This window comes from Phasianus colchicus, chromosome 14 (assembly GCF_987193195.1).
Source record: "Phasianus colchicus chromosome 14, bPhaCol1.hap1.1, whole genome shotgun sequence".
NCBI lineage: Eukaryota > Metazoa > Chordata > Aves > Galliformes > Phasianidae > Phasianus > Phasianus colchicus.
The window spans coordinates 18370908-18390616 of NC_143449.1; the positions used below are offsets into that span (position 1 = coordinate 18370908).

The following is a 19709-nucleotide window of genomic DNA, read 5'->3' on the forward strand; positions in this document are numbered from 1 at the left end:
GTGATGAATTGACCTCCTTTTCCTCCTGACTTACTGAATTTATTCCATTATGGTCCCCCTGGTCTGATAAAGGGAAACAATCTCACAACTACTTAGATTTTGAAAAGACTTCAGATTTACAGAGATTCCTTTTTGTAAAGTTCCTCCACTCCTCTATCAGGCAAAATTGATGAAATCAAACTCCCTTTTCATCCTTAAGGTGACTTCCAAGAGCTCCTCTTCAGAGAGAAAACGAGCTTTCCCCTTCTTGCTGTCCACAGGGCAAGGGAGATGCAGCAGTAGCTTCCTGTCAAGGAGGACACAATGAGTTTTAATGGCCCAAACCACGTGAGCCATTGAGATAGCACTAGAAGCCATTCTTGTGATTCAAGAATCAGTATATCAAGGAAAGTCCATTCTGTATATCCTTCTCATGACAAGTTACACAGTTCTGCAATACCTGGTACACAACTATATAGGCCCTGGAGCATTTCCAACATTTCCTTTCTTTTGGCTGTTGCTACAACAGCTTCCAGCGATGGATTGTGAGTTCTCTCCACTGTTCTTGCTTCTACACAATGCAGAGGAAGGAGAAGCTGCACTGATAATGCTCTTCTGGTGGTAAAAACCTGAAAAATGCCTAAAGTGTCTGGGGGAGCTTGTATTCTATAGCAAGAAGAAACTGGCACAGCTGGATTAGAGATTCTGGACATTCTGGTTTCACAGAAGACACACCTACCTACCCTAAAAAACAACATGGTAGCGTGGATAACAGGGGTTACTCCAGACCTTTTCAACTGTGTTGTAGGAGCCACAGCCAAGGTACAGTCAAAACACACTTACACATCACCTACAGAAGTTAACCAGCTGATAGCACATGGAAAAGTCCACAAGATCAGTTGGGCTTAGAGTCAGCCCCAGGACTACGCAGTGGAAAATAATTCCTTTGAGCCCTCCCATACATCTGTGTGAACACAGTGTTTCTTCGTAGGTAGAACTTGAAATCTTATTTGTTTCTTTCATACTGAGCAGATTTGCACTTACATCTGCAGAACAGCACTGGCTCAGGCTGTACCCAAGCAACCATCAGATTTACAGCAAACGTTTTATTTGCAAGGCTTGTGACTTGAGACAGCTGGATACTAAGATAATGGCAGATCTGAGTCACCAAAAAGACAAAATTGCAGAAGAAAATGGAAGTGAAGGATTTGCTACACCTGCAGCATTGCATTAAGCTACCTCTTCTACTAACTTCATGTTTCACAAGTCAAAATCTGGAGTTACTCTTCTTGGCTTTCCTGTTTCAGAGCACTTGCAAACATTCTTTCAGCACTGTTGCATCTTTAGGTTAAATTTCTGCAGGGGGTAACTAGTTCAGACTCTTTTTGTCTGTGAGAAAGGTGACTTTTCTGCAGTTAGTCCTCCAGGGACAGAACTGATTTTGGCCTTAATCCACAGTGTGCATCTTGAACTGACTGATGCTAACAGAAGGCTATTCACATGTGAAGTCTTCCCACACCCCACTCAGTGCAGGAAGTCAGTCTGAGGCAGAGGGTTAAGATTTCCTATGCAAGCACTGTGCTGTCTGACTTACTTTTGGGGAGTTCTGAGGTCAAGAACCTTGTCCTGGATATCTAATGTGATGTCTGAGAACTTTGTCTCTGGCAGCTTGATTTTAATCTGAAACAGTGGGTAGAGTGAAAGCTGTGATTAGATATGTAGATCTGTAAAAGACAGCTCCAAAAAAAAAAAAAAAAATCACACAGCAATTGTACCAAGAGCGCAGGGAGGTCATTGATCAGATCATAACAGGACTGGATCTGTTAGGCTGGCAATACTGTGGCATCCTGATAATTCACATGCTTTGTAACAAATGCAGGCAGATGAAAATCATCTCCTTCCTAGACTCTCCCCATCCCAAAACTGTGTCCAAGGTGAAACCTTGTTTTAGAGCTGCTTTCATCTCCTTCTGTGACACATATTGCACAGCTTCTCTTCAGCTTCTTCTCCTCGAGGAGATGTACATGAGTTCCTCAGGTTAGTAAGAGCAGATTAAGCTACAAACACTTGGATAACTACAAATTAAAATCCCACAGGAGGCTGAAGGCAGCCATGCAGCTTGATGCTTACGTTCTGTCTCAAGAAGAGGGCAAGATTGTGCAGAAAAGGGCACAGAGAAGGGATGGGAAACACAGGCTCAGCTCACCACCATATCTTCACAGCATGCTGTGGAAGGGTCTTTCCTGCTCATTCCAAAGAAGACATCCTCTGTACCCACCTGCTGTTTGAATGAAATCTCATACCTGAAAAAGAAGAGCAGCTGGCTAACACCAGAGATAGGCCAGGAGGCTGAAGGAAATTGTACTTCTCAAAGGACCATCAATCTCTGTACGAGTGCTCATGTCCTTATCACATTCTCTCCCATTTCCCAGTCTTCCTTCAAGTCTTCAAGCCAACTGCACTGGATTTCTGTCCAGAGCCATGACAGTTTGCTACAACATAAGCATTCATTCCACCTTCCCAGGCAATCACTGTGCTGCCTCTACTTCACTATCCAGCACTGGAGGATCGTAGAGCAGAAGAGGCATTCTGAGTGAACGTGGACCTCAGCAAATAGCCAACAGACTACTTGCACAGACTCTTGGGAAAAGGCCTGGAAAGAGGTGCTGTCAATTACATGTTCTGTCACCCAGCCTATTCTTGCAGCCTAGAAGTGCCTCTGCCTAATTTTAATTGTTTTGCATCTGGCCAACATTAATGTTATTCCCCTCCAAATCAATTTGTTTAATTTAGAACCCTACAAAATCTAGAATCACACGTTCCTTTGCTCTCGATATTTAATGAATGAGGGAATACAAACTGAAAGATTGCATTTAGAACATATTACTCCTGCTAAATTGAGCAAAATAAATGGAGCCTCTTCTCAAAGCTGTTGGAAAGAAGTGTATAGAAAGTATTTTTCACATCTCCAGTGCTCGTGTGCATATGTAATAATTCCTAAGTCAATGAGAAATCTGTCTAGCAGCTCTGGATGCACCTCTAACCATCTGTTTTCCTTTTGGGCCTTTTCCTACGATTTAATTTGATGAACTATTACAAAGATTTATACTCTTGTCTCATCTGTGCAACACAGGACGTAATTGCTGGAGGCTGGAGAAGGGCTGCATCACAGCCCTTTCAGCAGGGAGGGAAGGGTCAAAAATAGAGTGAAATAAAGCTCCTGTTGTGCCCACAATGCAAAGGGAGAGCATTCCATACCTCACCAGTGATAGATTCAGGAACAGCTACACAACAGTGTGGGTGCAGCTTCATGGACTTCAGCCCATCTGTTCCAGCATGCAGTGCTCCTGATGATCAATTCAAACCCTGCTTTGCAAATTACTCGACCCTGAAGGGTTTCTGACCTTGACAAACTACAACATAACTAACACGCTTGCCTATTTCTAAAAAGTTGTGCTTCTATAAGGAAGGGAAAAGACTGTTTAAGGCTGTCCCTTTTAAGTCTGTCCCTTGGAAAGCTACAATTGAATAAAAAGATTTATAACTGCCAGCATAAAGCCTTACTTCCTATGGTGGTAGTTGTCTCTGAAGAGTTTAATTCTTTGAAATAAACATAAGTTGGAGTGCTTTATGAATCTGAGTGTGAAAAGTGAATGCACTTCAGCTGCATCAGGAAGAACCAGGTACTTCACACCAATGTGGCATGTTTCAGAGCCACTACATCATTTTGCTGGTTTGCTTCCCCTCCTCATCTCATTTTGTAGAAGTATCTGACATTGCAAAGTGTCTTGTGACAAGAAAAACCAACTCTGCCTTTCTGTTATGAGATCAGAAGGCTTCCAAGGGAGAAGTTACAATCCCTCCTCGCTTGTTGCTTTCTTGCAGTGCTGCTGTCCTTCCACCAGCTTTTCTTGACATGCTCTCCAGACCACTGTCCACTCATATGGAAGCTGTACAACCCATCTTTGTATTATAACCATGTCAAACCCCAGCACACCATCTCAGATCACCTACTCTGGCTGTTCTCTAGGATCCCAGGTGTCGTCAAATTCGGATCCTTCCGGGACCTCTTCTGTGCTCCAAATAGTTTTGTTGTGTTCAGATTTCACTTGTAAGGTATCTGTAAGCAATAAGAAAAATCTCTGTTTCTCTCCCTTGGTTTGCTGAAAACTTTCAGATTTCTAGACTCTAGGAAAAAAACCTTTTCAACAAAATAAATTGTAGCTAATGATCTCATTCCCTTCAATATTATAAAAGATCATAATTTGAAGAAGGAGGACATTTTCTATTCCTTTCCCTTAAATCTCCTTTACCCAACCTCTATGCCAAGGAAATTGTCCTTTCAGGCATAAAATATCCAGCGCTTCAAAATGATTAAAGTGGAGAATGATGAAATATTAATCTTCCCCCATGTCTCTGACACGAGACTTTAAGTGAGCAGAGTCACTTACAAAAGGATCTCTCCCTCACATATAAAGCCATCAGTGATTGAGCACAGTCCAGATGAGGTACTGATGACTCAGGAAAGTCCATAGCAGAAGAACATGGGCTGTCCCAAACCTACAATGAAGATGGTCACACTGACCAGGGCTTGCAGACAAAGAGCAAGGTACAGTAAGAAGAAAACAGAACAGATGTTCTCAGTCTGTTGAGGGTAGTCCTGAGCTAAGCTCATTTCTCATGCCACATGTTCTCATCGTTCTGGGGATGATGGCACACAACTGTGCTTCACAGCACACCTCCCAACCCCTCATCCTTCATCCAGACTCAATTTTGTGCAGTTTACCCCATGAAGATCACTCCAGGTGCCCCCTTAGAAGCCTACCCCTCCTGCTTGCTCTAGGCAGTAACAATTCCCTGAGAGTATCTCTATGGAGCTTTTTGCTGCCCACTTATGACTCCTGCCAGCCCACATTCTGTGCTCTGTTTATCATCACCACTGGAAGTCCTGCCCTCCAGAGTTACCTTTTCTGCTGCTCTTTATATATTCTGCAGTTAAGTTTCCAGGAAAACAAGAATTTTAGTGTAACTATAACAATGTAATGATGCTTCCACCTCAAAGGTCCACTCACTTATTGAAGTAAACCATCTGTGATAACTTGCAACAGCTGTTGCAGTCTGTTAACACACAACTGAATGCTAAGATATACAAACACTCCTTACCACTGGTCTCTTTCTTTACTGGTCCAATGCTACCAGGAGTCATGGCACTGACAGAACAGCACGGCTGCAAAAACCCAAATGGGACTCCAATTAATTATCACAGACCACAGCTCAGTAACAATCACATCAGTAATTACAACATGTTATCAGAAGTCACTGCTAGAGCCAAAAATTCCCCCACCATTTCATGACTGAAGCACGGATTCTCTCTCCCTCTCACTAAGCACAGCACCCCAATGCACGGGGTGCAGGCAGGACTCCCAGAAGCAGTGCTGCAGCCATCAGTGCTTCTCAAAGATTCGTTTCCATGACATTTTGAGAAAATTGTTGTGCTTTGCCTGCCATGAAAATATTGCAAGAAGCCAAGGGTGCTACGTGCAAATTCCTTTTAACAGTAGAGATCATATGAGGCAACAGCATTTTCCTCTAATCATGAATCAATTTAGTGCTAATAGGCCAATGTAAGGCATTTCTATCTACGTGTGAAGATCCCTCGGTTTGATAGAAGTGCCTCATCTGCAGAGAACATTAAATTAAATCCAAACAAAGATTTCAAATTGCCCAGCTTGACTCAGGCTTAATTGACAGAACTTGTAGCAATTTTCCCTTTCTGCCTCTGAAGTGTCATTCATTTTATTATTAAGATGTAAACAAATTCTTTTTAAAATCAGGATGTTTACTGCAAAGATGTACAGTGATAACTCCAGCTTCAGAAAGCCAGCATTTAAGAGCTGAAGGACAGCTGGAGCATGAAGGACTGCATTTACCAGCTACAAAAAAGAACTTCTAGGAGATATCTTTTCCCCAGATGCCCCAATGGCCACTGCTTGCACACAGCTGCCAGGCCAGCCAGCTGGCTCTGCTCTGAGAGCTGATGAGGAGCTCAGATGCTCACTGTTTTTGTTATCAGTGTCATAATGCAACTTGTTCAAAATTCTAAGAGACTTGTCAACGTTTTCAGCAGTCTCTGTGGCCTTGGCCATCATATCTAGTGGCACCTGTGGCCCTTCCTGAGTAGAGCAAGGCAGATTGTTTCTCCCTAGCACCCGTGTGTGCCTACATAACTGCACAGCTCCATGTTGCAGGTGCAAGAGAAGTTCTTCTGTGATTTGCTTCAAGTCCTGAGATGAATTGATATAAAAGAACACAGAGATATTTCTCTCAATAATCGTTCAGATCGTTCATTTTAGTATGATTACTCACCCTTCCCCGTTCTATAGTCCCCGGTATACCTATTGTACTTCTGTGATCAATTGTCCTTTTTTAATGCCTGGTACAGAATTAACACATTCCACTTCTGCTGGATGTTTCAGTCTTTACTCAGAAGCTGCATACTGCTGTAATTGCCCCCACCTCCAAAAGACTTCAGGGAAAAGCAGAAGGAAATCTAAGCACTCAGCGCTCTCTCAGCCACATCTCATTTCCTTCAGGCTAAAAAAATAAACATCCCTCCCATTCTGTTTATGAGAGTGGATGGTGATAGGACAAGGGGGAATGGTTGTAAACTGAGACAGGGGAGGTTTAGGTTGGATATGAGGAGGAAGTTTTTCACTTAGAGGGTGGTGAGGCACTGGAACAGGTTGCCCAAGGAGGCTGTGGATGCCCCATCCCTGCAGGCACTCAAGGCCAGGCTGGATGTGGCTCTGGGCAGCCTGGTCTGCTGGTTGGTGACCCTGCACATAGCAGGGGGTTGGAACTGGATGAGCATTTTGGTTCTTTTCAACACAGGCCATTCTATGATATGATAGGATATATTCTTGTGGCACCCAAAAATATCTCCTAGTTGTCTCAGCCATTCCAAAACCATCCTAGGCTTTATTTCCCTCTTTATTTGCACAGTGAGGTTTGCATCTCCTTAGTCAATAATGTTGGGCACTGTGAAGAAATCACACAAAAGACTCACACCGAAGTCATCGTCGTCCTCATCCCCACGTGCATCACTGAGCAGCTTGGCAAGGGACTGCAAAGAGCAGACTGCAGAAACGTCCACCTCCATCCTCCTCCTCACCTGCAGGGGAAACCAGCACCACGTCAGAACAAAGCCTTCGCACTGCGCTGCCCTTCTCCAAGCGCTGCGTGATAAGTACCAAATGAGATCAAAACCGCACGTACCTCGCCTTCCCCTTGTAGCCTGGGTCTCGGAACGCAGCGCCTCACGTCACACAGAGCAACGCAGGACCGCGAAGACCCAACACCGCCACCGCCTGCGTCCGTCGTTGCTGAGGTAACGGCGCCCCGTTCCTTTTCCCGCCTCCTTTAGCCCTCGCAGCCAATCCAACAGAGGCGAGCAACGAGTGGCGGCAAGACCAACCAATCGTTGACGAGGGCGGGAACGCGCGGCCGGCGGTTGGTCAGTTGGGGAGCGCGAGAGCGGGCGCAGACGTTGGGCGCATGCGTCAAGTACGTCATCAGCGTGCGTCATCGCAACGTCATCTGTGTGCGCCTTCTTAACGTCATCGCTGTGCGCGGCTGTTGGTGGCCGCGGGAGGTTGGGAGCGTGGGTCCGCTCGGGGCTCCGGGTCCTGCAGGGCCGCGTGCACCGTTCCGGGCGGGGCTCGGTCCGCTCACGCTTCTCTCCTCGCCCGTCTCTGCACCATGAGCCAGTTCAACTTCGGTTCGACCCCGGCGGGAGGCGGCTTCTCCTTCAACACGCCGAAAACGACCGCCAGCACTACCGCGGCCACCGGCTTCTCCTTCACGCCCGCCCCGTCCTCGGGATTCACGTTCGGCAGCGCTGCGCCGACGCCCGCCAGCAGCCAGCCCGTCACGCCCTTCTCCTTCAGCACGCCGGCCAGCAGCGCGCTGCCCCCCGCCTTCAGCTTCGGGACGCCCGCAACAGCCGCCACCGCCGCCCCGGCTGCCAGCGTGTTCCCGTTAGGGTGAGGGCCGCGGGTCGGGCTGTGGGGAGCGGGCTGGGCCGTGTGGGGAGCCGTCGGACTTCTGGTGCCGGTGCCCTGGGATCGGCGTGTGCTTGTGTGCCTGTAACGAGGCCTTGGGGCTGTGCTGGATCTTAGAGTGGGGTTCATGCAATCGTGCGTTTTGAGTTGGAAGGGGCACTAAAGGATGGCAGAGCCCGACTCCTGGCTCCACACAGCACCATCCTGAAATCAGACCTTGTGTCTGAGAGTGTTGTCCCAGCACTCCTAGAGTCATAGAATGGTTTGGGTTAGAAACCCAAAGGATCACAAATCTCCAACCCCTGCTGCATGCAGGGCCACCAACCTCCACATTTAACACCAGCCCAGGCTGCCCAGGGTCCCATCCAACCTGGCCTTGAACACCTCCAGGGATGGACGGGGCATCCACAGCCTCTCTGGGCAGCTGTTCCAGCACCTCACCGCTCTCACAGCAAACAACTTCCCCCTGACATCCAACCTAAATCTTCCCTCATTCAACTTAAAACCATTTCCCCTTGTCCTGCACTGTCTACTCCTTGAGGACCAGCAGCAATGCCCACAGCCCTCTGGTGAAGAACCTTTTCCTGAGGTCTGCAACAACTTATTGCCTAAGCATACAATTCCATCACACTATCACAGCATTTGGTGGCGCATCCTTCATTTTGCTGAATCAACTTGAACTTCAAGCAGACTTCATATGTTAGAGGAAAAGCTGTGCACAAAGTCACAATACGGCAGCCTCAGTGACACCAGTTTCTGGTCTGTGTGAGAGCAGTGGGGAGGGAACTGAAGTTGGTGGTGAGTGGTAAAAGGTGACTGAAAGAACAGCGTCAGGTAGAGGAAATGAAAAGGGTGTCTGGGGGCTGAGAGTTAATGGCTTTGTTGATGCTACTGCAGATGTCTTATAATGCATTGGTGCATGGAAGTAATTTAGGGAGTGTCAGTGTAAGGAGACAGAGTTACAGATGGCAGGACTTGTAATGCAGTCTTTGTCAAAACAGGAATACAATTCTGTCCAAGCGTTCATCATTCTGAAAGGTTTTCTGCTGTTTTGTCTGCATGTGATCAGTAAGAATGCCAAGTCATTGTTTCACTGGATGCATGACTTAAACAGACTGGCTCACTTGTCTTCCTTTTTTTCCCTTTTATAGGGGAAATGCACCAAAACTCAACTTTGGAGGCACGAGCACAACTCAAGCTACTGGAATCACAGGAGGCTTTGGGTTTGGTACCTCTGCACCCACCAGCGTGCCCTCAAGTCAAGCAGCAGCTCCTTCTGGCTTCATGTTTGGATCTGCCACCACCACCACCACCACTGCAGCTCAGCCTGGCACAACTGGAGGGTTCACATTTTCCAGTGGCACCACAACTCAGGCAGGAACAACCGGCTTCAACATTGGTACCACAAGCACTGCAGCTCCTCAGGCAGCACCCACGGGGTTGACCTTTGGAGCAGCACCAGCTGCTGCTGCTGCCACCACCACTGCCAGCTTAGGGAGCACGGCCCAGCCTGCAGCAGCTCCCTTCAGCCTCGGGGGACAGTCCTCTGGTGAGTGCCTGTGCTTGGAGTGGAAGCTGTCACCAGGAGTGCTGCTGGGGGTGGTGTGCACAGCCTGAGATCTTCTGCTCACGTGAGATAAAGCTATGGCTGTGATGAGTATTTCTTATACATGGGAGGAAGATCGCTGGCTCACGGGCGAGAATGATGTTCATCAGTGTTGAATCATTTGTTAAAGCCTTTTAAGTATTGAGCTTGCTATTCCAAGTTCCATTCCTGGATAATGCAGGGCCTTTGTTACATTAAATATTAATGTTTTGCTTACGTTCTTCTACTAACTTGAATATTGCCATCAGTTTTTCTGTAGTAAAAGGTTCATCATTTTACTTCTGCTGCTCTTATCTCAGGTCTGAACTTCGGGTCATTGGTTTCAACAGCAGCCACTGGTGCACCCACAGCAACACTGACTGCAAGCACCAGCCAGGGACCCACTCTGTCCTTTGGAAGCAAACTGGGAGGTAGGGAGGAAAAAAATGGTAGGAAATAATTACACAGGGCTTGGTGAGTCTTTTGTCCTCCCTGTAGTTTTTTAAACCAGAATCTGAAGTGTGTGAAAGCCTGATGGGCTCTACATGCACATCATCTATGCTTCTTCTGTTTGCAGTAACAACTACAGCATCTACAACAACAGCTGCCAGCACAGCTCCCCTCCTTGGTTCCACAGGCCCTGTGCTGTTTGCATCTATAGCAAGTTCTTCAGCACCAGCCTCATCCACCAGCACAGGCCTCTCACGTAAGTCACAGCACACAGATCTGTACAGGAGAGAATAAACCAGCAGCACGATTGGTGCTGTGTGCCAGCAGCAGATGCTGTGGTAATAGAAATGATTGGAAGGGCAGCTGCTCTCTGTTTGCCACCTTCCTGAAGACTTCTGTAGCTGCTCACGAAGAGCTTCAGAAGTTCTGTTTTTCACTGGGGAGCTGTGTTTAATGGGATATACAAACTGTAATGTTGTGTTCTGATTGCAGTTGGTGCCCCTTCTACTGGTACAGCTGGTCTTGGAACGTCTGGATTTGGATTAAAGCCTCCTGGAACAACAGCTGCAACAACCAGCACTGCCACCAGTAAGAACCAGATGCTGATGAAGATAAGGAAGCCTGTCTTCCTTCTAGTGATTGTGTAAAGGACCACACTAGTGTAGCAGTGCTGATATAACTGAAAATAGCACAGTATTTCTATGTCATTCTCTTTTTTCATCTCCCTACATTCACAGTTACTTATGACTTCTGAGTTTGTGCACAGCAAAGAGCCTTTGAGTGAAAGCCTGCAAGGTTTTGAAGTTCTGGCCTGGAGTAAGCAAAGTAAAGAGATGAGCTGCTCTGTCTCTGGCCTGTTTGTGTAGATGCAGGATTGCTGTGAGAGCCTAGGGAGAGACTTATGTGGGGATAGGAGGAGAGAGAAAGGCCAGGGATTGCGGGGGTGGTTGATGAGAGAGTATTTACATTTTGATTCCACCCCATTAAGCTGTTTCTTCCATATTTTAAGTGGAAGATTTCCAAGTGTTGAGTTTCACAAGCTTTTCCCAGTCCAGGTGCTCAGTGCTGTATTGAAGTGGCAACCCACGTGTGAAAATCTATGGTGGAATTTGCTGCTGCAGTGCTCACATTCAGGATGGAGCATCCTGTTCTGGATGCAGTGAGCTGTCAGTGTTCAGTGTAACAATATGGCTGCTGCCAAGCTCTCAGGGTATTCCTAAAGCTTGTTTCTGGAGGCACTGAAGGATTTAGATCAATGATGAAAGTGCTGTGTGTCTGAGTGATGGCACTGCCTGATAGGTGCTCCTTTACTTTGTGGTGATGTGGGAATCTCTTCTACAAAATACTGTAGCAGCAATGTTGTGGTGCAGCACCTGGATGTGCTATTAGAAGTGTCAGCTCTAATAGCAAAGCACAAGGAGTTGGAGAGGGATAAGGGCTATGTGAAGTGCAGACTGCCAGTTCCTTGTTTTGTTAGAGCTACTAATCAAGTATTTCCAGTCCACTTCTGCTAACTGTGCCAAGGAGTGCTTTATGCCCATCCCAACACACATGGGATTTGCTCTTTGTTAAAGGGATGTGGCTGAGCTGTATATTGAACGTGTCCTTGATGTGTTACACAACAAATGTCCTCTTCTGTTGTTGGATCTGAATTTCTTTTTTCAGGCACTTCTGCTTCTAGCTTTGCTTTGAACCTTAAACCATTAACTACAACTGGTACTATTGGAGCTGTGACTTCTACAGCTGCTATAACCACAACAACAACCAGGTGAGTGTTTTGTTACAGCTGTCTAGAGCAAGAGGCAGTATTAGTGCTGGTAACTGGTGGAGGGAAGGGGATGCAGAGTTGTGAGGGTTGTGCATTGATTGTTGACCCAGTGTTCTGTACTGTCCCACGTTTCCTCTCAGTGCACCTCCTGTGATGACATATGCTCAGCTGGAGAGCCTGATAAACAAGTGGAGCCTGGAGCTGGAAGATCAGGAGAAGCATTTCCTCCATCAGGCTACACAAGTGAATGCCTGGGATCGGACGCTGATAGAGAACGGAGAGAAGGTCAGGTGGCAGCCAGCCTGGTTCTGCTTGCTAAGTTTGTTAGAGAGATGCAGTGCAGATATAATCCAGATATAGCTTATTTCTTTTGAATTTTCCTGGTATAATTGTCTTCTATTTCCAGATTACTTCACTGCACAGAGAAGTAGAGAAAGTGAAGCTTGATCAGAAGAGGTGAGAAACTATGAATACTTGAGATGACCTTCTTTATTGTTTGTTCTTATTCTCCATCATCTCGTATTGCACGGAAATTCTTGAACATCAGCCTGATCTAAATTGTGTTGAGTCGTTCACATTGTCCTTTTCAGACTGGATCAGGAGCTGGACTTCATTTTGTCCCAGCAAAAGGAGCTTGAAGACTTGCTGACCCCTCTGGAGGAATCTGTGAAGGAGCAGAGTGGGACCATTTACTTGCAGCACGCGGATGAAGAACGGGAGAGGACGTAAGAGATCTGTTTTGAATGTGTGATAAGCAGAGCAATGTGGTGATGATCAGTCAGAAATGGGGATACGGGATAATATTAGCTGTCAGTGACTTTCTTCTAATATGTAATCCTGTTTTATGTCATATTTTATGTCTTAGAAATATGGGAATTGCAATTGGAAGCTCTTAAATCAGCATGTTTTGGTGGGTATTGGTCTCACCAGCTGTCTAAGAAGGTGTTATTTAGGCATCATCTCTCAAAAAAACATAATTAGTGGTAGAAGTGATAAGAGCGGAATGCATTACGTGCAGCTTGAGCATCCTTGCAAATGTTGAATTTTAGTGGGATAATTAAAGAATTATTTGGTTCAAGAGGTGCAAATCTTGAAGAATCTGGGCCAGCTGCTCTCTTCACTTCTGATTAAAAACCTTCCAGAAAAAACTTCAGCAGTGTTATTTATCTGTCTCCAAGTGTCCAGCAGAATGGAAGATTGAGGAGTTGCCTCCTCTGTGTCTGCCATGCCCTGGTTGAAAGGCCTGGATGCTAATTCTGATCGTCTGCAGTTGGTGTGACTGAGAGCAGGTTATCTGCAGCTTGCTCTGAGTGCTCTGACACACATTCTCCCTTGCATCTTGCAGCTATAAGTTGGCTGAGAACATTGATGCTCAGCTGAAGCGAATGGCACAAGATCTCAAGGACATCATTGAGCACCTGAACACATCGGGACGCCCCGCAGACACCAGCGACCCGGTAAATCCAAACTGCTTTTGTGTGTTGGAAGAGAGACCCAGGCTATAAAATGGTGCTGACACTTCATTTGTCTGCTGGTGGATGCTCTGCTTTTAGTCTCAGCCTAGGAAAAGCATTTTGTTTTATTGTTTATCGATTCTCTGGTAATGCAGTGCAAGCCAACCTGGCCGTGTAGTTACTCTGAGATGAACCTTTTTTGCTTCTGGTGTAATTCTTGAATAGATAACTCGATCCAGAGCTGTTTCTTAACTTTGATCCTGCGTTCTGTTTGAGCGTTTTGTGCAAAAAGCACAGCTGTCAATACTTTTTCTATACTACTTTTAGATCTTGTTTTCACAAGGATACAAATTATGAGCTTTTTGATCCATATTACATTGATTTCAATGCTCCTTGTAGCTCTTCACTCTTTACTGAGTGGCTTTTTTCAGTAAAAATGGCACTTTGGTGTTTCAGACTGAGGTTTTTACTTTGTTCCTTTTTCCTCTTCTCACCTCAAGGCTCAGATTCACATTGTGGTGCATGTTAGGTCTGAGTCTGACTAAAACTGAGCCACAGGCACACTCTAAATCAATTTGTTTCCTTGATGGCAAAGAGAAGCAAAGCAATGCAGCTGCTGCATTGCAGAAATGCTGTGTTGGTAGAGCTGTACATGTGAGAAGTCTGATTGCTTTGCATCCCAAAGGCAGAATCCAGCACTGTCCTGTACTGCTCGTAGTTTTAATGTGCTCTAACAGTAACTCACACCTTCTCCTTCTGTTCAGCTTCAGCAGATCTGTAAGATTTTGAATGCACACATGGACTCGTTGCAATGGATTGACCAGAACTCAGGTGAGAGTCATCTTGCAGCTCTTAGGGAACATAAGTATAAAGCATGTACCTGGTTAGAAATGAGTTCCTGGAGGTCATTGAGGAATCTTCTCCTTGGATTTTCCTGATGTGAACTAAAAGCCTCTGCTGAAGTGCCACACTGCATGGAAACGTGGCATAACAGTCACTTGAAGTAATGCAGAGCAGAACATTTAATTGATGGTGAACGTTTGATACTGTAGTTACTGTTAATTAGTTTGGATTCATTCAGCCAATTCACCATCTTGCATCTGGGGCTCAACACTGAGGACAAAAAAGAAAGGAACTTTCCTGATAGGGATTATCTTGTCCACGAGGGGGATTTAAGAGCTGTGTGTGGTTTTGGTACTGACAGATGTTAGCAGCTGCAGGGGGCACTGCAGAATGAGGAGCACAGCTCTCACCAACACCAGGTGGTCTCACTGCAGCGCTGTGCCACTGCTCTCAGCAGGCACAGTTCTGGGCTGGAAGCAGCCACACTGCTTCTGACTGAGAAATAAAATAAACAGTGTTGTTGGCTCGCTTAGGTCAGAACTAAATTAGCCTTTCTTCTAGAAGATAAATGCAAATGCTTGCATTCCAGACGTGCCTTCATTGTGAAGCCTGGTGTAGCTCCTAGAATGCTGACTGTACAGAACATTAGAAAATATCAGTTTCTCTATCAGCTCCATTTCCCATACAGCACCCTCAGGGGTGTCCTGCAGCAGCGGGTGATAACGATCTGTTCTAGGAATAGGTGTGCAAAGCGGTGCTTAACTCGTCTGACTTGTTCAAGCATTACTTGGAACTGGGGATCTTCAGTCAAATTAATGTTGCTTGTTCAGCTTTGCTTACGCTGACACGAACGGGCTTGCTGAACACACACTGATGTTTCATCCCCACGGTGGCCTCCCTGGCAGGAGAGCTGGGATAACGCCTTGTTCTGAGCTGCTTTCTCCTCCTGAGAGAAGCAGGAATGACTTTCTTTGTTACAGCAGAGTTCTGAGCTGTAGGAGGCAGCGAAAGCAGACTGTCATTTTATGCCACTTTTGCACGGTGGGTTTTTGCAAACTGACAAACTGAAATGTGTTGCTTAATATGTTACTGGAAGGTTCTGGGTTTGGCACGCTGCAAAATTAAAACTTCAGCTGGAATATCTCCAAACCACAGAGTGACATAATGCTGTAGCCCTGTTGAGTTACTTCTGATAAGCTTTCATGAAATTAAATTAAACATTGCTCTGCTTGGTGCCAAGAGAATATTGCCATGCCTCCTGCATTTAAAGATGAGAGTCAATCCGTGGCTTATTTGCAAATCACTGATTTGGAAATGTATAACAAGTTATCTATAATGTGACTGAAAGTGATCTGTATCTCCTCCGTGTCATTGCACTTTTTACTATACTTGCAATTAAAAGCTTGTTGTGGCTGTTATCCTGCAGGAAAATGCTCCCAACAGATGGGCTAACCTGTAAGCTGCCTCATTCCCAACTGCTGGAGTGTGAGGCGTGCAGGGAAACGCCTCCAGAAGGTGGCTGCCTTCAGTCAGCCTGCAGCTGCAGTGCAGGGAGGCTTCACTCTGCTCTCTGCTGCCGTGCCCAGGAACTGCACTGAGTGCCTGCAGGCTCTGCTGTGCCACCTTCCCATCCCTGAGTGCCACGCTCTGCTCCTGGGATGCACAGTGTGACCTGTGAGGCCATGGGGAGCTGGCAGCGCTCTGCCTTGAGCCTCCCTCTGTGAATGGCAGAACAGGGGAGGTGTTGGTTCACAGGTTGAGCAGGGCAGGGATGCATGAGGGTGGGTGTGAGAGTGAGAGCTGTTCTCCATCCCACAGCCTTGCTGCAGAGGAAGGTGGAGGAGGTGACGAAGGTTTGTGAGAGCCGCCGCAAGGAGCAGGAGCGCAGCTTCCGCATCACCTTTGATTGAAGGACTCCAAGTTCAGGATGTCAACCTCGGATCCCCGTAGAGAAGAGGTCGGTGGGGACCTGCTTGGCATCTGCTTTTTTGTTTTTTCTTTAATTGCAATAAATTTCTTTTGTTTTAAATTCTGAAGTTACTCTTTGCGGTGTCTGAGGGTTCTCCTGCTGCAGGTACACAACTGCTGCCTTCACAGCTGGGCACCCCAGCTCAGCACTTCAGTGTAAACTGAATACTTGTGATCACAGATCCATATGCTGTTATTTGGGTCCTTACAGAACTGGACAGCTGTTGTGAGGGGTCTGATAGCCTCAGCTTTCCCCCATTACAACATAGGCTTTAATGAGGGGTTAATTAGGTATGCCTCTGCTTCTGAAAGTGGGATCTCATTTTCTTTTGGCATAAACTGCTTTTGTGTTTGTACCTTTGAGCGTTCCCAAAGCACCTGTATGCAGGATTTGTGTCTGATTAAAAACAGCAGCTGTTCAAGTGGGAAAAAGGCTCCTTCTGCTGCGATTCTGGGCGTGATGCTCTGTGAGGGTAGAAGAAAACGTGGAGCAAGCGTGCTGCGAAGCTGTGAGACACAGCGTTGTCGTACCGCTTTCAATAACAACGCGCTTAGAACGCCGTGCGCCCACTGCGCTCAGCCGAGCGCGGCCACAGCTGCGCTTAGTCCTCCCCGCCACCAGGGGGCGATCGGTCACCTCCGCCCCGCCGCCCCTCCCGCGGGTGCTGCTGGGAGTTGGAGTCCCGGGCGGACGGAGGCAGCGGGGAGCGGCGCGGCCATGCGGAGGTGAGCGGAGCTCCGGGGAGCGGTGGGGGGGAGGAAGCGGCGTGTGCACGGCAGTGTGCTGAGCGGCGTTCTGTCCGGCGCAGGGTGAGCAGCAGCGTGTGCAGCGATGAGGTGCTGCTGGAGGAGCTGGAGACCGAGGGGGAAAGGCAGCTGAAGAGCCTCCTGCAGCAGCAGCTCGACACTTCCGCCTCCATCGAGCGGTGAGTCCCGGGGGCGCACGGCTCCGACCCCGCACGGCTCCGACCCCGCACGGCTCCGACCCCGCACGGCCCCGCTCAGCAACCGGCGGTTGCGCTGCTCTCGGTTCCAGGTGTAAATCGAAGCGGAGGTGCTTTGCCCCGGCGGCGTTCTACAGACCCTTCGGCGAGGCGGCGGCCGGAGCGCTGAGCTTATCCCAATTCCGAGAGCTGCAGGAGAGCGACAAAGAGACCGCAGCGCTGCGGGAGTTGGGGCTGTCGGAGCCCGAGATCGCGCTATGGAAGAACCGCGCTGCGGGGAAGGTTTGTAAGCAGTTTGTTCGTAACAGCCCCGTAAGCACCGGCAGGCTGCAGAGCCGCCTCCTCTCCGGGCTGAACGCCTCCAGCCCCCGGCTGCCCCGTGCGGCGGTGCTCCAACCCCCCGCAGGAGGCGGCTGGTGGTGCTGATTTGATACCGGTTCTTTTCTCGCAGCACACCGGGCTGGGAGCGGCCCCCGAAGCCGTGCAGGAGCGCCTCAATGCCATCCAGGAGAAGATGGAAGAGCGGCAGCGCATCCTGGAGCTGCCCCAGAGGTTTGCTGGCAGCAAGCAGCTGAGCCGGAGGGAGATGGAGATCGAGAATGCTCTGTTCCAGGGAACGGACCGGCACTCCTTCCTGCGGGCGCTGTACCACCAAGGTGTGCCCCCATCCCTTCTGTTCTCGGGGCTGTTTAGTAGAGCAGAGATGGTATCGCTGGGAATGCCGTGGGATGGACTTGAGGCAGGAGGTGCAGAGCGATCCTTCTGCTCCCTGCCGCAGAGCTAGGGAGCCCAGGTGAGGCTGGATCTGCTCCTGGCCCTAGGCTCGGTCAGTGGTTTATGTGCAGGAGGAATTTAAGGGATGAAGTGCCAGTGGGGGGAGAAGTGCACCATCACACCGTGCTTCTCTATTGTGGATTAGGTGACACGCAAAGGATAACAGATGAGAAGAATCCCATGGTTCACCTGGAGAGTGTTTACCAAGAGGTGCTGGGCAAGCAGCTGCCTGGAGAGGTCCAACCAACCACAAGTGCTGCGTGCTCGCTGCCTGCCCCTGCCCTGCAGGGCTCTGACACTGAGGAGTCATCACCTCCTGACCAGGAAGAGCAGCCAGGCCAAGAAGGAAGCCCCAGCCCTCCTCCAGCAAAGCCCCACCAGTCCCCTCCAGGGCCTGTGACTATAAAGGAGCCTGTAGAGTTCATCCCAGAGGACGAGATCTGCAAGAACCGGCTCTCTGAGGAAGAACTCCGCAATATACCTCGGTTTTCTTCCTACCATCCTGGGGAGCCCAATAAGGTACGTGGAGATGAACCATGCTTTATCCATCTTCCTAGCCAGGAATGCAGGCAAAGGCTCTTGGCTCCTGCCGGGCTGCTGCTTGGAGGTCCTTGTTCCTGCATGCGTGGGGAAGGGGACTCTGCTGGCAGCAGGGCTGAACTGGCTCCTACATTTGAGGTGTACCGGCTGGGAGTGGGTTAAGTACACCTGTTAGCACAGTACAGGCCAGCTGACCCTAATGCCTCCACAACAGGTGCTGTATGTGAAGAACTTGGGCCCTCGTGTGACGATGAAAGACCTGGTGTCGCTGTTTGCTCGGTTCCAGCAGGAGGACAGCAGGCCCATCCAGTTCCGCCTGCTGAGCGGCCGCATGCGGGGTCAGGCCTTCATCACCTTTCCTGGTGAGCTCTGCCTCCTGCCTCTCCCTTCCTCCCTGTCTCCCCCACCGTGGTGCAGAGCCCCCTCCATGCTGCAGGAGCAGATTTTGCTCCCTTCCCTTCATCTTGGGTCGTGTTCTTTTCTGTGGGCTGAGGGAAGAGTCATCAAAACGGGCTGCTGCATGCTGGGTTTGTTGGGCTGGGGACTCCAGTGCTGCGCTGGGTCACAGTGTGGGTTGAGAACCATTCCACTCTTTCCTTGCAGATATTCAGTCGGCCCAGGATGCGATGCTCCTGGTGAATGGGTACAGACTGCAGGGGAAACCAATGGTGATTGAATTTGGGAAAAGCAAGGGGCCGTCGACAGAGGCTGAGGCTGCTGCTCCCTCTTCTGCTGGAGCAGTGCCCACTGCCACGTAAGGGCTGGAGGAACAGGCCTTGGGATTGCCTTGCTCAGGACTGGTGGGAGCCCAAGTGCAGCTCTGTGCACCTGCAGTGGCAGGGTGAGGGCTGAATGCAGCCTCAAGGAGGGTGGTGCTGAGGAAGCAGGGCTCTCCTCTGCCCTGCTGGCACATGAGGATCTTCAGGAAGGCCGGAGCTGTGTTTTCCATGTGCTGTTATTGCACTGCTGTTGGGGTGCTCTACCTGAATGCATTCTCAGCCCTTTGTGGCGAGGAAGAGGAGGGGAAGCTGTGTAAATACATGTGTTTAGATCGTGTATTTCTGCATCTTTATTTGCATGTCAGTGTGTTCCTTTGAGAGAAAAGGGACCAGCGTGCAAGAGGGCACGATTTTGCAGACTTGACTTTCTTTTAGTGTCTTTAGTTGGTGTGTGTAATTAACTTTCTGCTGCTTCGGTATTTTTATAGGAACAGTGTAGTTTGCCTTAAGGTAGTGCTTTGGGTGCAGGAGTTGCTGGGGCTCTGATCTATTGCAGAGTGTCTGCTCTAAGTGGCTGAGCTAAAGCCACTGTTTGGCAGTGGAGCTCCAAGTCCAGCAAAAATTA

General features: G+C 48.5%; 3 protein-coding genes across 4 annotated transcripts; 2 read left to right on the forward strand and 1 right to left on the reverse strand.

Moving 5' to 3' along the window:
- Window positions 1–92: 92 nt before the first annotated feature.
- DNAAF6 (dynein axonemal assembly factor 6) lies at window positions 93–7449 on the reverse strand. The gene is made up of 7 exons (XM_031594089.2): window positions 7255–7449; window positions 7046–7150; window positions 5143–5206; window positions 3994–4099; window positions 2186–2282; window positions 1574–1659; window positions 93–286 (listed from the first exon to the last, which is right to left on the reverse strand). Exons 2-7 carry the CDS (start codon window positions 7136–7138, stop codon window positions 157–159), a joined length of 576 nt encoding a protein of 191 aa, XP_031449949.1. The 5' UTR covers window positions 7139–7150; window positions 7255–7449; the 3' UTR covers window positions 93–156.
- A 161-nt stretch (window positions 7450–7610) lies between these two features.
- On the forward strand, window positions 7611–16168 carry LOC116229552 (nuclear pore glycoprotein p62). Of its 2 annotated transcripts, none has more exons than XM_031594087.2 (12): window positions 7611–8021; window positions 9191–9588; window positions 9945–10055; window positions 10202–10330; window positions 10567–10662; window positions 11740–11842; window positions 11983–12127; window positions 12249–12298; window positions 12433–12567; window positions 13188–13299; window positions 14061–14127; window positions 15958–16168. In XM_031594087.2, the coding sequence occupies exons 1-12, from the start codon at window positions 7738–7740 to the stop codon at window positions 16047–16049; spliced, it is 1722 nt and encodes a 573-aa protein (XP_031449947.2). In that variant the 5' UTR covers window positions 7611–7737; the 3' UTR covers window positions 16050–16168. The 2 variants fall into 2 exon arrangements, with proteins under 2 accessions (XP_031449947.2, XP_031449948.2); XM_031594088.2 differs by lacking the exon at window positions 15958–16168 and adding an exon at window positions 14970–15949.
- Window positions 16169–16181: 13 nt separating this feature from the next.
- Window positions 16182–19625, forward strand: RBM41 (RNA binding motif protein 41). Its single transcript, XM_031594081.2, has 7 exons — window positions 16182–16833; window positions 16917–17033; window positions 17144–17333; window positions 17503–17707; window positions 17971–18344; window positions 18580–18727; window positions 18969–19625. The coding sequence occupies exons 1-7, from the start codon at window positions 16295–16297 to the stop codon at window positions 19121–19123; spliced, it is 1728 nt and encodes a 575-aa protein (XP_031449941.2). The 5' UTR covers window positions 16182–16294; the 3' UTR covers window positions 19124–19625.
- Window positions 19626–19709: the final 84 nt, after the last annotated feature.